The sequence below is a fragment of the Theropithecus gelada genome, chromosome 5, assembly GCF_003255815.1.
Source record: "Theropithecus gelada isolate Dixy chromosome 5, Tgel_1.0, whole genome shotgun sequence".
Lineage (NCBI taxonomy): Eukaryota > Metazoa > Chordata > Mammalia > Primates > Cercopithecidae > Theropithecus > Theropithecus gelada.
In genome coordinates this window covers 73,772,273-73,791,318 of record NC_037672.1, presented here as the reverse complement: position 1 = coordinate 73,791,318, position 19,046 = coordinate 73,772,273, and the positions used below count along the sequence as shown (strand labels likewise).

At 33.8% G+C, this 19,046-nt stretch overlaps 1 protein-coding gene across 1 annotated transcript in view; it reads right to left on the bottom strand.

Annotated features, from left to right (window-relative positions):
• Window positions 1-19,046, bottom strand: part of TMPRSS11F (transmembrane serine protease 11F) — a 76,591-nt gene that overhangs the window by 34,533 nt on the left and 23,012 nt on the right. The window contains exons 2-3 of the mRNA XM_025386454.1: window positions 10,944-11,095; window positions 3,452-3,570 (exon numbers count right to left, since the gene is read on the bottom strand). Of these exons, the coding sequence (XP_025242239.1) occupies window positions 3,452-3,570; window positions 10,944-11,095 (271 nt within the window). The remainder of the gene's footprint in view (window positions 1-3,451; window positions 3,571-10,943; window positions 11,096-19,046) is intronic.

Below are 19,046 nucleotides of genomic sequence, written 5' to 3'. Positions count from 1 at the left end.
TGGGTTGATTCCAAGTCTTTGCTATTGTGAATAGTGCTGCTATAAAGACACATGCACACGTATGTTTATTGCAGCACTATTCACAATAGCAAAGACTTGGAATCAACCCAAATGTCCATCAGTGACAGATTGGATTAAGAAAATGTGGCATATATACACCATGGAATACTATGCAGCCATAAAAAAGGATGAGTTTGTGTCCTTTGTAGGGACATGGATGCAGCTGGAAACCATCATTCTTAGCAAACTATCACAAGAACAGAAAACCAAACACCGCATGTTCTCACTCATAGGTGGGAACTGAACAATGAGATCACTTGGACTCGGGAAGGGGAACATCACACACCGGGGCCTATCATGGGGAGGGGGGCGGGGGGAGGGATTGCATTGGGAGTTATACCTGATGTAAATGACGAGTTGATGGGTGCAGCACACCAACAAGGCACAAGTATACATATGTAACAAACCTGCACGTTATGCACATGTACCCTACAACTTACAGTATAATAATAATAAATAAATATAAAAAAAAAAAAAAAAAAAAAAAAAAGATGAACAAAATCAAATTTTTGGTTTATTGAAAGAATAAACAAGACTGATAGCTATCTAAATTAGAAAAAAAGAGAGACAATCCATATAAGTACAATCGGAAATGACAAAGTTGACATTACAACCAAACCCACAAAAATACAAAAGATAGTCTATTATGAACACTTATGCATGTAAATTAGAAAATCTAGAGGAAATAGATAAATTATTGGTAACATATAACCTCCCTGACTGAACCAAGTAGAAATTGAAAACCTGAGCAGACCAATAACGAGTTCTGACACTAAATCAGTGATAAAAAAAACCTACAAACCAACAAAATCCCTGGACCAGATGAATTCACAGTCAAATTCTACCAGACATACACAGAATAATGGGTACCAGCCCTACTAAAACTATTCCCAAAAAATCAGGAAGAAAGGAGTCATCCCTAACTCATTCTACAAAGCTAGCATCATCCTGATGCCAAAATTTGACAAAGACACATGAAAAAAAGAAAATATCAGGTCAATACTCCTTATAATCATAGACACAAAAATCCTCAACCAAATACCAGCAAACCAAATCTAACTGCACAAAAAGTTAATTTGTCACAATCAAGTAGCCTTTATTCCTGGGATGCAAGTGGCTCAACATACTCAAATCAATAAATGTGATTCGCCATATGAACAGAATTAAAAACAGAATGATCATCCCAATAGATGCAGAAAAAGCTTTTGATAAAATCCAGTATCCTTTCAAGATAAAAACCCTCAACAAACTAGGCATTGAAGGAACATATGTCAAAATAATAAGATCCATCTATGACAAACCCACAGCCAATATCACACTGAATGGGCAAAAGCTGGAACCATTCCCCTTGAGAACTGGAACACAACAAGGATGCCCACCCTCTCCACTTCTATTCAACATAGTACTAGAAGTCCTATGCAGAGTAATGAGGCAACAGAAAAAAGTAAAAGGCGTCCAAATAGAAAAAGAAGTAGATAAACAATCTCTCTTCACAAATGATATGATTCTATGTATAGAAAACAAAGACTTCACAAAAAAAGCTCCCAGAATTGATAAACTTCATTAAAGTTTCAGGATACAAAAAATCAACATAAAACAATTACTAGCATTAGAAAACACCAATAATGTTGAAGCTGACAGCAAAATCAAGATGCAATCCCATCTACAATAGCCACAAAAAGAATAAAATACCTCAGAATACGTCTAATTGAAGAGGCAAATGATCTCTACAAGGAGAAATACAAAACACTGCTGAAAGAAATCAGAGACAAAACAAACGTTGTCTCATAGACATGATCATGGATTGGAAGAATCAATCCCATTAAAATGACCATACTGCCAAAAGCAATTTAGAGATTTAACACTATTTCTATCAAAGTACCAAGATCACTTTTTACAGAATTAGACAAAAAAAATCTGAAACTTATAGAGAATCAAAAAGGGCCCAAATCACCAAAGCAATCATAAGCAAAAAGAAAAAAGGCAGAGGCATTACATTGCATGCACTTTTAGGGAAATGATTTTCAACTTAAAGTTGTGCATCGAAACTTTCAACTGAGTGACATATAGAATACAGGATTTTTTTCAGTATAAAATAATTCATAAATTTTACATCCCATGAACTTTTTCTTAGAAAAGGTACTTGAGGACATATCTTACTATATCAATGAAAACATGGGATGCAAGAAGCAATGGATCTCACAAAAGGGTGCAGTCCTGTCCTGGTTAGGTTTACCTTTGTAAAGTGCACCTACAGCACAACTATAGTTGAAACTGAGGAGGAAACATAAGGTTTTAGAAAAGAAGATTTAAAGAAATGCCAAGACCTTGGAAATGTCAGATAATACAGTAAAATGGCAGAGGGGTTACACACACACGAAAGAGAGAGAAAATATATTCATACTTAATTCTGGGAACATGATTTGAATGGCATAAGAACTGTGGTAATAATTGTAAAAAATAAAAATACTATTCAAAAAGCTATGGAAAGGGAAATGCTCTTATTGCTTTTCAACATTTAGAATCAACTTATGTAAATAACAGGATAAATTGTAAATATTTTCTCACATTGTGAATAATACAGAGAGAGGATAGTATAGTGAGGGAAGAATGGGAATGTCAAAGTTCTCATCTTTTACTAAAGGAGATTAGTGTCTAAAGCTAATCATAAAGAATCATATTAACATAGTGCTCTTCCTATTTGGCCATTAATTCTTGGTTCTAGAGTAACTCTTATAAGTTTAAAAGACTACAATCCAAGCTAATAAACTGAATTTTCCTAAACAAATCTATGATCTCCATAACCATGCTTTTCATGGGACAAAAAATGGAAGACTATTCTCTTTGACTTTCTGCTACGACAGTTAAGGAGATGGCTCATCCAATATACTTAAAAAGTTAGAAATAACTTGATAAATACATAAGCTATAATAAAACAAAATATGTGAGTCATAACCAGATTTAAGAATAATATCAAAAATTATAGACATACCATGTGCTTTTATATAATTTTCAAGTGCTTTCAAAATAAACAAATTGGTACACTGATTGTGGCAACTCTATATTCTTATGTTAAAAAAGAATAAAGAAAATGAATCGAAAAATATAAAATCAAGAATTAAAAATAGGGAAACATTTGTTTCAACCAACAATTTCTCAGGAGTCAATTAGTTGCCTACTCTAATCTACTATATACATTTGATGGTGCACACAGTATACTGAATATTTTACACATATTAAGTAATTTAATCTTTACAACTACATGACTTACATACTATATTATCTCCATTTTACAAAAGAAGAAATTGGGACTAAGTTCCTATATAACACCCACATTCAAAGTGATGCAAAAGACACATTAAAAAACATTTAAAATTTCTATTGAGCTTACCATCCTTTCAATCTGATGACTCCTTTCTATAAACTCTCTTGAAGATCTCATGCCATAATTTTCTTTGTATTTGATATTTGTGACTTTAAAAGAGGCAAGGTAATAGAAAGACTTATCATCTAAAAGGTAAAACAAGCAAAAGTCTCATGGTTAAAGGTAGTAAGTCGTTTTGTCCCCTATGGCTTGCCCACATCTAATAGATAGGCTACTATAATGCATATTATTTCTACTTAGTGCAAAAATTCTTGCAGACACTTCTCAAATATTTTGTAATTTCACAACTGCCGCTGGTTAAAATGAAAAATTCTGATCCCAAAGTACTCATATAGAACACTCCATTTATAGATATTTATGCATATCAAAATATTCATAAAATTGGACATGCAACATACAGTGGAAAGAGAATATCGAAAGCAATTGCTGAAAGTCATGTAAATGTCATCAGTTCCCTCAAGGAATTGCTAACAGGTGTATCAGACATAAGCTGTATTATGAAGATACGCTGAACAAGCTGTCAAATTTTTTTATGCTACTGCTAAGCTTACTTAAGTAGAATTCCATATTTATTGTTTTCTCCTTCTTTTTTTCCCATTCACTAATTCTCTGCAATCTGTTCCTACCACACCACTAAAGCTGTCTTTGTCAAGGACAACCGTTGTAATGTCTTTCATGGTTTCATTTGTTTGTTTTACTCCTTGATTTCCTTGTAGCCTTCATCATGTTCCCTGAAAACCTATCTTTGGTTTTATGAAGCCATCTTCTAGTTTTCTTCTTTCCTCCCTGGCCACACATCTCAGTTATCTTGGTGAGCTCTTTATTTCCACCCTTCTCGTTGGCATTCAAAGATTCTATCTTTGACCTGGTCATATTAAGTACTTTTTGGTAATCTTAACTGGGATGGCCTTACCCACTAACTAATTATTGATGACTCAAATTCTTTATCTTCAGACCAAATCTTTGTCATGAGTTTCAATTCTCTATCAACTGACTTTAGGAGACTGTTTATTGCACATTAAATAGGCACCTCTAATATATTTCCAAAGTGAAATAATCATTTACTTCCTTATTTACTTAAACCTCCTCTACTTCCTATATTTTATATCTTTGTGAACAGCTCTAACATCCATATGGTTACCCATGGCTTGGTTTCATCCTGATTTCCAATATCCAATTAATTTTTCAGTCTTTAAATCCTGTAACTATAACCCATTTAATCTCTAATCTCTCTCTCCCTCTCTCTTTTTTTTTTTTTTGGAGATGGAGTCTCACTCTGTTGCCCAGGCTGGAGTGCAGTGGCACAATTCCAGCTCACTGCAACCTCCACCTCCTAGGTTCAAGTGATTCTCTTGCCTCAGCTTCCTGAGTAGCTGGGATTACAGGGGCATGCCACCACGCCCAGCTAATCTTTGTATTTTTAGTAGAGAACGAGTTCACCATGTTGGCCAGGCTGGTCTCGAACTCCTGACCTCAAGTGATCCACCAGCCTCAGCCTTTCAAATTGCTGGGAATACAGGTGTGAGCCACCATACCCGGCCAAATCTCCAATCTCTTATCGCATTTTAAACATTCATTTTAAAACATATTTTAAATGTTTAAAACATTTAAATATTCATTTAAATTTTTTTAAATGTCAAAAACAAATATTCATTTAAAAACACTTTTTAGATCATAAATGCTATATCAGAAAATCTGGAATAACCAGAAAATTATATATAAGAGAATAAAAATCTGTAACTGTAATATCTAGAAGTAATTAATATTATAATTTTGGTTTTTATTTATTCTGTTAAAATAATTGTTTTACTTGACTGAGATAGCTTATCACCACAATTTTGTATCTTTTTTGTTCCACTTACAAAATTTATTCTAAGCATTATCTTCTTTAAAAAAGTACATTTTGTTCATTCAAAATGAGATGTCAAGAAATATGAATCAAGGTGACATTTTACCACAACAGTTTACAATCTATTTTGCTATTTTGCTGACAATTTTTACTTCTTTTTTTTTTACTGATGGATGAGTGGATGAATTAATATTTACCAAGTTCCTAACATACACTAAACTCTGTCTAATCGGCTCTCACATATATTATCTTATTAAATTTAATGAATTCAAGCTACCTCTCAAGGCACTTCTTGAAAAGATTTCACAATTAAAGTTTTATTACAAAAAAAGATTAAAATGAAGATTGATCTCAGAGTGACAGAGCTATTTTACTCATTATCATACACATATCCCTATATTGTCTTTAAGAATTTCCCTGTTAAGCAAAAGCATATTCTGGAATCACGTAGAAGTAAAAGTGATTTTAATATATACTTTAAGTGCTTTTAAAAGTGCTAAAAATATGTTATATGTGAAGCATAACTATATTAGTCACTATACTAGAGCAATTATGTTAATGTTGAACTTTTGTATTAATAAATAATAATACCTTTCCTTTACTGAACTGTCATTATATGCAGAGAACATGATATTTGCCATTTATTGAATATTACATGCTCAGCTCATTTCACCAGTGAAGAAATTCAACATTAAATAAGTTTTTATAAAAGATCAATTAGGAAGCCATTGTAGAAATCCAATTTAATAATGGCAAATATTTGTAAGAAATTACTATATACCATGCAGTGTGTGACAACACAAATCTAGTTTAATCATCACAACAATTTTCTGAATTAAAAATAATAGTAAACCGCTTTACATAACAGTACTGAAGCTTAGCGAAGTAGAAAAGAAGTTTGCTAAAGATCACCTAACTAATTTATGGTGAACCTGAGATTAAAACCAAGGTATGCTTGGCTCTTGGGATTTCATGGGAGAATAACATTTTATGAGAAAACAAAATTTCTACATTCCTGGAAGTGGATACACTTCTACAGAACAGGAAGACAAGTGATGCTATCTCAATGCAAATTTTACTCTTTAGGTTTTCAAGAAACCAAACTTAAAAAACAGCTTTAGATAATTCAGTTTCTGGATTTTGTTAAAACATAATTCTAAATACTAAAATCTTTAAAATATTTCATGCAAGTCTATAAAGCATATTTGTTTTTACCCCATAACAAGTGGTATAATTGATTCTAAAAAATCCTGAAAAAAATGTATCTGGGACATGAAAATGCTTGTTGAAAATATAATTTACTATATAATTCCAGTAACTAAACAACAAAATAACAACAAACACAGAAAATCCTGAGACAACTGGCAAATTCAGTGTTTGAATTTTTTAAGTTAGGGTCATATTTCATGTGAATGGTAGTGAATATTATTTTCTTCATTAATCTCAAAAGAGCTTTACACAGTTATGAAGGCAGTATTATATACATACATCTTTATAAGACATAAAAATATATGTATATAATATGTGTAACACATAATATGTATTATATATAAGATTTGTGTGTATATATGTGTGTGTATAATTTTTTCACTAGCAAAGGATATTTCTAATACATACAACTGACAATGAATATATATATCCAGAGAGAGCTATTTGAAATCAAAAAGAAAAAACAGATGACTCAATACAAAATGGGAAAACGACTTAAAAAGGCACTTCACAATAGCAGAAAATCCAAATGACCGACTGAGACATGGACAGATCCTCAACATCATTGTAGAACAGACAAATGCAAATTAAGATTACGATGATAATGCTATAACGTACACCAAATTAGCAAATATAAAAAGTTATGGCAACAGTAAATGTTGGTGAGGATATGGAGCAATGGGAACTGAGATGCAGTGCTGGTAGAAAACTGTTTGGTATTATCCATGATGATAAAAGAGCACGTGCCCTGGCCAGGAGCGGTGGCTCACTCCTGCAATCCCAGCAATTTGGGAGGCCAAGGCGGGCAGATGACGAGGTCAGGAGTTCGAGACCAGCCTCACCAACATGGTGAAACCCTGTCTGTACTAAAAACACAAAAATTATCTGGGCGTAGTGGAGGGTGCCTGTAATCCCAGCTACTCAGGAGACTGAGGCAGAAGAATTGCTTGAACCTGGGAGGCAGAGGTTGCAGTGAGCCAAGACTACACCATTGCAGGACAGCCTGGGTGACACAGCACGATTCCATTTCAAAAAAAAAAAATATATGTCCAATGACCCAGTGATTCTGTATCTGCATAGTTCCTAGACAAACTCTTGGATGTGTGTAACAAGATCTACGTATAAAAAGATTTACAGCAGTATTGCTTTAATGACTAAAACCTGGAACAACCCAAATGTCTAAGTATTTGAATGACAAGTAAATTATGGAATATTTAAGATAATGAATATCAGTCAGTAATTTAAAAAATAAAAACAAACTAAAGCTACCTTCAACAAGGCAGATGATGCTTGCAACAATGTTGAAGAGATGCAAGTCTCAAAAAAATATGTAAAATGCTGTTATATTAATTTAATATTCAAATAGGATTTCATTTTAAGACATTTTCTTTCCCTGAGGAAATAATCAATAAGAATCCAAATGGAAATCCTGAGGATAATAAGCACACATTAATCTAAAAGTCTTTTCATCATGTCAAGTAATAAATAGAGACATGAATTCTACAAGCATTTAATAGTCAATTAATAACACAGTAATTTTTTAAAAAATGATACTCAAGTAGCATAGAAAAATTTTATGGAGTTGTAAATATAAAACCTGAGAAGGAAAAGGTAGTTCCTAATATCCATGAGCTAAGTTTTGGTATTTCCACTGAACATCAACATCAGACAAAGCCATAATGTGACCATAAGCAATGAAGACAAAAAAAAAAAAAAAAAAAAAAAAACAAGACCATTCCATATTATGTCTGAACTCAGACAAAGACAAGAACACTATCTAAAACAATAAAACAAAACAAAAATGGATCATCTCCCTATTTTAGCCAATAGGAGTGACTACTGTTTCTCTACCAAATTACAGCTTTAGCCTCACTTTACTGTTAACCTTCTAAATAGGATTTAGTAAGATACTCGATCATAGCATTATTCCAGGTTTCTGACAGCAATCACATAAAATCCAGTTCAGAGAAAAGATCCAGTTCCTTCAACCCTCCCCTTGAATCACCTAAGATAAGCCAAAATCTTATAGTGCATTTGTTTAAACAATCTTTTACTATACAGTCTATGGTTCTCCATGGCCTATGTTCTTTTTCACCTGTATATATCTGAAGATGTATTCCTATGATCTCTGGCTGAAGGTCACTGATAAATCAACCATATTCAAAAGTCACTGATTTTATTAATTCTTATTTTAAAATTGCCCATTTTAAAAAACAGTGGATAATTGGTCAGAATTATAATACACTGAAAGCCGATCATTCGTAACTACTGAGATCTTTAGAATAAAAATAACTCCATCAAATACACTTCCATCCTGGTGATGTGACTGTTACCACTATGTCTGCTAAAATCCTTATTTCTACTGTGATTATTTCACAATTATTGATAATTTTTACTCCACTGTCTTTCAGATCTATTCATGTACAATCTATAAAAGTAGTATTTTAGAAATAAATTTGTCTCCTGTTGTTACCCTGGTTACTAGAATGTAAATTTCCTTCACTGAATTCCTTCTGTTATAAAAATAGGTATGTTCCTTTTAAAAACCGCATCATCTTATGTACCTCTATTTTATCCCATTCTACTTGTTTAACTTTTGTCATGGTCTGCCTTCTCCCCTCTTTTCCTAAATGTCCATTTGCAGTCAGGCAACTTTTCAATTATCTGCAGTCAGGAAAGTCTTGGAGATAGAACACTCAAATCCTTGGGTGTTAGCCTCTGTATTAGTTGTCTACTGCTGCTATAACAAATTACTGTAGGTTTGGTGACTTAAAACAACACAAAATTATACTCTTACAGTTCTGGAGGTCATATATTATATGTGAGTTTTACAAAGCTAAAATCAAAAAGTTGGCAGAGCTGGTTCCTTCTAGAGGTTGTAAGGGGAGAATTTATTTTTTGCCTGTTTCTAGAGTCTACCCTCATTCCTTTGCTGATGATCCCATTTTACATCGTCCCATCCTCCTCTTGCTTTTGTTGTTCCTCCTCCTTTGACCTTCTTTCCTCCCTTTTATTAGGACCCTGGCGGTTATATTTAGGACCTATTCAAAATAACCAGGATAATGTCCCATCTCAATATTATTAGTTTAATGACATCTGGAAAGGCCTTTTTGCTACATAAGGTAACATTTACAGATTCTAACAATTAGGACATAGACATCTTTGCATGGGAATGGGGCATTATTCAGTCTATGACAACCTCTAAGATTTTTTTAATGGCTAAATGCTTTTTTTGTGATTATTTTTACTATCCCTTCATTTTATTCTTTTTTAAGCATTGGGAGTGAAAGGCATTTTAAAAACAAAACTATTTCATTACCTCTTAATCCAAAGAAAAAACTAACAAAAGATAAAACTATATAGGGTAACTTGGCTTATGCTTTCATCTTATGAGAGTCTAAGGGATGGATATTATCAACCCCCCAATAATGAGGGTAGGAAGATAAACTGGGCATGTTGGACAATATTTCATTTCTTCTTCGGATCATTCAAATGTAGTTTCATTGCCATGACTGATATGAGTGCCTAAAATTTTAAGTCTCAATCACCTGTGATTAAAAATGCAGAAATTGACCGGGCATGGTAGCTGATGCCTGTAATCCCAGTACTTTGGGAGACCGAGTCGAGCAGATCACCTGAGGTTGCAAGTTTGAGACCAGCCTGGACAACATGGTGAGACCCCAACTCTACTAAAAATACAAAAATTAACTGAGTGTGGTGGCAGGTGCCTATAACCCCAGCTACTCAGGAGGCTGAGGCACGAGAATTTCTTGAACCTGGGAAGTGGATGTTGCAATGAGCCGGGATCGTGGGACTGTACTCCAGCCTGAGTGATAAGGCAAGAATCTGTCTCCAAAAAAAAAAAAAAAAGAGGAAAATACAGAAACCAAAGAGGAAGATAAATGAATCTTAGTTGATTGTCATTTGGCTCAACTATGATACTGACTCTCCATTTTTGCATATATAATTAGGAATTAATTCTGAGCTTTTCCTTCTTCCCATAGTCATAAAAAAAGTTTTTTTTTTCAAAAATAATGCTTGATCTTTAGCCCTTTAAAAGTATTTTTCAGATAACTCTTCTTATATTCTGAGTTTTTCTTGAGGCGACTCATTAATATACTGATTCTGAGAAGAGTATACTAAACTCTCAGCATATTATGTAATTTGTCGTTATGCTAAAGATGATCTTTTCATTCTTCTTTCTCTTTTTTATGTGTTTCTTTTAGATATGTCTATCAATGCAATGCTTATTATAAAGTTAACTGGGTGGAAATATGTAACACAGAGCTCAATACAGAGGCAAACTATAATTTAACATCAGTAAAAGACTGGTAATTAAAATGTTAATATCATGCAAATGTCACTTTTTATATAACAGAAAATTTCAAGATATGAAGTCATGGAGTACTTAGGCAATGGAACTATGACCTGGATACTTACCCTCAACAACAAAATGAGTAACAATACCAATTGCAATTCCTATGATTGCTACAATTGCCAATGTGAAAAGAGCTAGCCGTACTGAGTCCCAAAATTGCTGTTTTCTTTGATATTCAAGTCGTGAGAATTCAGCTTCTGAAAATTCAACAGGTCTGTGATAATAGAAAGAAAATAGAGACAATAAAAATTCATTATAGTTCAACTATGTTTACTTACTATGTTCCTCTATGAAAATAGTTTATACTCCTAAATAACAGTGAGCAACTTAGACTTTGAAAAGAACAGTAGGTTTTAATTTGCATATCCCCCCTAAAACCCCAATCACAGAATGAGTTTTAGATAAAGTGCTGCTGATGTTGACATTCAAGTGAGGACATCTTCCCACTGTATTTTATCCGGCTTATTGGCAATTTAAAACTTTGGTAGTGAAACACAAAGACTGGCTTTTAGATTTTAATATAACTACTTTTTAAGTAACCTTAACAATTTCTTAATGGCACGTTGTAAAAGTAGCAACATTACTTTTGAAGACCTGATCATGGCTCTTTTCATTTACTAGCACCTCCCAATGAAATCAAAAATGGTGAATTGCACTTAGTAAGATTCCATCACCCATGAGCATCCTTCACTTACATTTGACTCACATGATCCCACTGGTACTTTACCTCCATTACTCAAAAATATCTTACACCATTTATCTTTTTCCAACTGAAAGTTGCTGTTTATTTACTTTACTGTCTGAATTCTTAAATAAGATTCAATATTATGATATCTTTCAGTGAAATTTTTCTGTAAATGTCTTTATGCTTTTAACTTTACTTAATCAATATTTCTTGTGAATTTATTTTGTTAAATAAGATCATGAAAAAGTCCTTAGAATAGTAGCTACCACATTAAAATAATGTTTCAGAAACTGTTCTAGATCCCTAAATGTATACATTTTTTAAGATTTTAAGATAAACTATTTGTCTTTGGGATGCCCACACTTTAAAAGGGGAGATAGACATGGAAACAAGTAGTTATTATATAGTGTGAACTGCACCAAAATAAATTTGTACAAGATCAGGGAACACTAAACTTTTTGAAGGGTTGTGTCAGGAGATTTTATTAAGAAAGTAACACGATTACAATTTTGAGGAATAAAAGCTCACCAGTTAAAAAAAAAAAAAAAAAAGACAGAGAAAATAACATGTGAGTGGTGGGGGAAGGTAGAAATGTGAAACAGCATTCATTACTAATAGAGGATAAAAATATAAATAAAACATGACTTTTGTCCTCTAAGAATGTATTGTCTCAATATATGTTCGAGATTGCAAGTCTTTCACAAGACTGCAATTCTGGGAAGAGGATATGGTAGAGCTGGTGGGCTAGGAGTCTCATAATCCAAAGTAAACACCTGGAAATTTACTTTGGAGGAGGTGGAAAGTCAATAAAAAATTTTAATTAGATTGAAGAGTTCTGAAGATTTGGAAAAGTCACACAGATGTGAATGAGGATGGGGATTAGGGCAAGAGTGCAGACAGGTAGACCAGTTTAGAGGTCATACTGAAGGTCCGGGAAGGAGATTGTGAAGACCTGAACTGAAGCTATGGAATGGGGTGGAGAGGAAGAGATGGATTTAGCTGTAGTTCTTGAACTTCATTGAATGATTGATCATCTGTGGGACAAGAAAAGAATTAATGGTCCACTTGTTTGGATGTCCAGGTAAATGACTGTGACTCCAGGCAAGATGAGGAATATAAAGGGGGAATAGTGTTTCCAATAAAGACATCAATATAGTCAGTAAAGAGCAATTTGCTGTCCTTAGACTTGGGTCTGGGTCTGAATCAAATGAAAAGTATCTGTTTTATGGTCTTTCTCTTTGACTCATTTTATTTTAGTTATATCACTAATATCTGTTTATATGATTCTAATAAAGCAAATGTTAAGGTTAGAATTATATAACCTAGAGAAAAAATGAAAAAGTTACTGTGTACTCATGTGAAATACCATTCTTCTCACCCATAATCGAAGCCTGCACTTCCAAAATCTATGGCAATAGATAGTTTGAGTATGTAGCTTGTGAATATTATGGCTGCTGTAATTATTTTATTATTCCCATTCCTTTTCCCCCCTTAGTTTTGTGGGTTTCATTACTGTACTGTGATCCCTTCAAGAAGCATGAAATAACAAGAATCAAATTTAATAAAATGTAAGGGGTTGATAGCCAAATATCACATCACGGTAGCACTGCATCGTTGTAAAAGGACTTTTAAAAAAATCATAGTCACATTTGATTTTAAAATAAGCTTCTTCTGCCTAGTGATTAGCTATTTTCAGTCTGATGTAACTGGAATGTTGCCTTCTGTCTAATGTGGAAGTTGAAATAAGTTTTACCAAATGCCATTTATGTGTTTTGAAGTGTAGCTGGCAGGTACAGTGCGCAGACACCAGCCAAGTGCAAAGGAAGTGATGTTTACCCTAATTGTGGAAAATAAGGTCATAATAAAATAACAAAGTGTTCAGAAAATTGTTAAGAAATATGTTGGTTAGGCTGTTGTGAAAAGCTTGTAATAAGCATAATAAATAAAACAAAATACATTCAGGGCATTCTCAATTATGCAAGAAACTTTGAGCTTTTGACTATAGTTTAGATATGTTAGATGTATAAATGGGTTAAGCTTTGAAAAAGATTATTTAGATGACATTTAAATTCCCTAATGCCTTTAAAATTCCTGTATGTTTCTCCTGATTTGTACATGACAATTTTTTGTTCATTTAAACCTGAATGAGTTGGATGCTAAATGAAACCTTTCAACAGCATTTTTTTCAGAAAAATAAATTTTATTGTGTATATTTAAAGTATATAACATGATGTTAAGGGATACATAAAGATAGTAAAAAGGTTATTATAGTGAAACAAATTCACTTATCCTTTATCTCACCTAGTAACCGTTTTTTGTTTGTTTGTTTTTGTGGCAACAACAATTAAAATCTACTCATTTAGCATGAATCCTACATAGAATACAATTTTATTACGTATAGTCCTCATGTTGTACATTAGATCTCCAGACTTTCCATCCTACATATCTGCTACTTTGTATCCTCTGGCTGACATCTCCCCATTTAATTGCCCCTATAACCACCATTTTGTTTGCATCTCTGTATTTTGTATTTTTAAAAAAATATTACACATCTGAGAGAAAATGCAATATTTTTCTCTCTGTTTCTGGCTTATGTCACTTAGCTAATATCCTCCAGGCTCATCCATGCATGGCAAATGGCAGGATCTTGTTTTTTTTCTGGGCTCAGGAAAATTCCATTGTACGTATTTACCACAGCTTCCTTATCCATCCGTCTGTCAATGGGCACTTAGGTTGTTTCCCTACCTCAGCTATTGTGAATAATGCAGCAATGGACATGGGAGTGCAGATATCTTTACCAGATGAAGATTTCATTTCCTTTGGGTATAAGCCCAGGAGAGAGATTGCTGGGTCGTATGGTAGCTGTATTTTTAATTTCTTTAGAAATCTCCATACTGTTTTTTATAGTGTCTATACCAATCCACATTCTCAGCAACACTGTCCTAGGTTCCCTTTTCTCCATACCGTGGTCAACATTTGTTACCTTTTGACTTTTTGGTAATGGCTATCCTAAGGAGTGTGAGGTTGTATCTCATGTTAGTTTTAATTTACATTTTTTGATGATTAATGATGTTGAGAACCTTTTCATATACTGTTGACCATTTTTATGTCTTCTTTAGAGAAATGTCTATTCCGGTCTTTTGAAAATTTTTTATCAGGTTATTTTTCCCCACTGTTGGGTTGTATGAGTTGTTTATAAGCCGTAGATATTAACCCTTTATCAGATATACAGTTGCAAATATTTTTCCCAATCTGTGGGCTGTCTTTTCATTTTATCAATTGTTTCCTTTGCTGTGTAGAAGTTTTTAAGTTTAATGCTGTTCTGTTTATTTATTTTTGCTTTTGTGGGTTGAGCTTTTGGTGTGATACCCAAAAAAATCATTGCCAAGGCCAATGTCCAGGAGCTTTTAAAAACCCTATGTTCTCTTCTGAAAGTTTTGTAGTTTCTGGTCTTCTATTTAGGTCTTTTATCCAATTTTGGGTTGATTTTCTTTTTTTTTGTAAGGTGTAAGTTAAGGTTTTAATTGCATTCTTTTGCATGTGGAAATCTTGTTTAATTTACCATACCAGTACCATTTATTGGTACCGGCACCACTTATTCAGAGACTATCCTTTCCTTATTGTGTCCTTGTGATGCCGTTGTCAAAAATTAGTTGACTACAGTCAGGCACAGTGGCTCATGCCTACAATCTCAACAGTTTGAAAGGCCAAGGTGGGTGGATCACTTGAGTCCAGGAGTTTCAGGCCAGCCTGGGCAACATGGCAAAACTCTCTCTACAAAAAAATATATTTAAAAAAATAGTCAGGTGTGGTGGCACATGCCTGTAGTCCCAGCTACTCAAGAGGCTGAGGTGGGAGGATCACCTGACCCCGGGAGGTCAAAGGAACAGTGAGCTGTGATCACACCACTGCACTTCAGCTTGGGTGACAGAGTGAGACCCTGTTTCAAAACAAAAACATTAGTTGATCATATGTGTCTGGATTAATTTCTAAGCTCTCTACTATGTTTCACTGGCCTAAGTGTTTGTCTTTATGCCAGCAGTGGTGCTGTTTTGATTAACATAGCTTTGTAATATAATTTTAAAACAGAAAGTGTGATGTCTCAAACTTTTTCTTTCTCAGAATTATTTTGGCTATTCAAGGTCTTTTATGGCTCCGTACAAACTTTGGGAGATTTTTTTTCTATTTCTATGAAGAATGCCATTGAGATTTTGATAGGGATTGTGTTAGATCTATATATTTCTTTGGCTAGTATGGACATTTTAACAATAGTAATTCTTCTGATTCAGAACATAGGATATCTTTCCATTTATTGGTATTGTCTTTATTTCTTTCATATTTTCTAGTTTTGGCATACAAATCTTTCACTTCCTTGGTTAAATTTATCCTAGGTATATTACTTTTTAAATTTTTGACTACTGGAAATAGAGTTGTTTTCTTCATTTATTTTTCAATTAGGTTGTTATTTGTGTATTGAAATAATACTGATTTTGTATGTTGATTTTGTATCCTGCAACTTTATAAAATTCACTTATTAGTTCTAATAGTGTTTTGTGGCATCTTTGGGATTTATACATTTAAGATCATGTCAAAATAATTTTACTTCTTCCTTTCTGATTCAGACACCATTTATTTCTTTTCCTTATCTGACTGCTCTTGCTAGTAGTTCCAGTACTATGGTGAACAGAAGTGGCAAGAGTGGGAATTCTTGCTTTTTACAGACGTTGGTGGAAATGCATTCAGTTTTTCCCCACCGATTACAATATTGGTTGTAGGTTTTTCATAAATGGCATTTATTGAGTTGAAGAATTTCCTTTCTGATGTGGTTTGGCTGTGTCCCCATTCAAATCTCATCTTGAATTGTAGTTGTTATTATCCCTACATGTCATGGGAGGGACCTGGTGGGAGGTAACTGAATCATGGGGGTGGTTACCCCGTGCTGTTCTCATGAAAGTGAGTGAGTTCTTACAAGATCTAATGGTTTTATAAGGGGCTTTTCCCTGCCTTCACGCTGCACTTCTCCTTGTCATTGCCATGCGAAGAAGGACGTGTTTGCTTCACCTTCCGCCATGATTGTAAGTTTCCTGAGGGCTCCTCAGCCCTGCAGAACTGTGAGTCAATTATACCTCTTTCCTTTATAAGTTACTCAGTCTCAGGTATTTCTTCATATCAGTGTGAGAATGGACTAATACACCTTCTATTCCAAAACTGTTGAGAATTTTTATCAAGAAATAATGCTGAACTTTGTCAGAGATATTTTCTATTAAGATAATCATGAGGCTTTTATCTATCATTCTACTAATGTGATGCATCACATTGATTGATGTATGTATGTTAAACCAGTCTTGCAGGCCAAAGTTAAATCCCACTTGATCATGATGTATAATATTTTTGATGTGTTGTTGTATTCAGTATATTTTATTGAGCATTTTTGCATCAATGTTTATCTAAGAAAGTTGCCTGTAGCTTTTTTTTTTTTTTTTCTTGTGATGTCTTTGTCTTCTTAGGTATCAAGGTGATGCTGGCCTTGTAAAATGTGTTGGAAATCATCCCCTCTAGGTTTTTTTTTTTTTTTTTTTTTTTTTTTCCAAGAGTTTGGGAAGTACTGGTATCAATTCTTCTTTAAATATTTGGCAGAATTCAGCTGTGAAGCCATCTGGTCCTGGGCTTTTCTTTGTTGGAAATTAACAACTTTTATCATACTTTGTATTACATCTATTATAAAAGATAAAATTATGTTTGTTCTTTAGTTCTTTTGAAGGTGGAAATGTTTGTTTTGCTGTATTTTCTTTCTTCATGTTAAAGTAAAATGGGAATAAAAATGAGAAATACACAACTCAAACCTAATCTTCCATGTAAGTAATTTTTTTAAAAGTTAAACAGAAAATGTCTGCATATCCTCTAAACTAGTGATGGGTTTTTATGACTGAAATAAATACAAGTTGACTGGGTTTAATTCTGGCTCTGCTACTATCAGCAAGCTAGTTAAATTCTGTACTTCAATCTCCTCATCTGTAAAATGAAGAATCAAAGTCTTTCATGGCTTTGTCAGAATCCAAAATAATACAAATAATAAATACCAGTAAATAATTGGTGGATAGTGCTGTTTCTTTCAGTCCCTAAAGCAAAGGGCCTTGTTTTGTTCTGTTTTTGGTCTTTTCTTTAAATATAATTCTTCAGATGACCTGACAGTTTATAGTTAGGAACATTTCTGCATTTTCTCCAGAGCAATCTGTATAATTACTGTTAAAGTTACTCATTAATATTATTTTTCTTTAAAATTTATAAAAAGAAATGTTTCTGAATTTCTTGCAAAGTGAACAAAATGATGTCTAGAAGCATAAACATAAAGAATATAAACCTGTCAATATTTACTGCCACAATTCTCTATTTTAACTGCTTTAAGGTATTAACCACTCAGCAGAATTAAAATAAAATCTACAGACTGAAGGTAACAAACACAGAATATTTAAAATAAAACTGATACACCTGTTAAAAAAAACTTGTGGGATAATGCTTTATCCATTAATAATTCAATGTGGACACCAAATAAAATGACATTGTTGTGACATCACATTAATGTTGTAATGAGACATAAAATAACTAGCGTATTTGTCCGTATCATTTTAAAAATCTATTCAAATAAACAGAACACAGTAACTAAAGCCTTTTGGTAATTTAAATAGAAATAAAACTTGAGGCCGGGCGCGGTGGCTCAAGCCTGTAATCCCAGCACTTTGGGAGGCTGAGACGGGCGGATCACGAGGTCAGGAGATCGAGACCATCCTGGCTAACCCGGTGAAACCCCGTCTCTACTAAAAAATACAAAAAAACTAGCCGGGCGAGGCGGCGGGCGCCTGTAGTCCCAGCTACTCGGGAGGCTGAGGCAGGAGAATGGCGTGAACTCGGGAGGCGGAGCTTGCAGTGAGCTGAGATCCGGCCACTGCACTCCAGCCTGGGCGACAGAGTGAGAATCCATCTCAAAAAAAAAAAAAAAAGAAAAAAAAAAAAGAAAAGAAATAAAACTTGAACAGTCACAGGAATGGAGTACACGTCAAAAGAGTCCAATTTAGTTCTGTGGATGGCAGTGGGATTCCCTTTGGGAGATCTGTTTCTGTGGTAGGTCTATTGGCAATACTGGAAAGCATGAGTCAGAAACACTGGCAACGGGAGACAGTAAAAAGGAGGAGCTAATTGTGTTGTTGCAGCACTTAAAATGATACAGCCATCTAAGTCGTGATGACACTGGTATTTTCATGATGAGGCAAAATTTGCTTTGGACTCAATAAAAATTCCAAAGATAAGAAACACTAATCAGAGGACTGCAAAAAAATGTCCTTGGTTTTCTCAAAAGACATATGAGGGCATATTCTATAAATGTCATTATGATAAGTCACTTAAGAAGCATCAAGAACTGGCAAAGTGGGGGGAAACTGGGGTGGTGGGGTGGTTACAACTATGAGTTAGTTATCAAAATTAG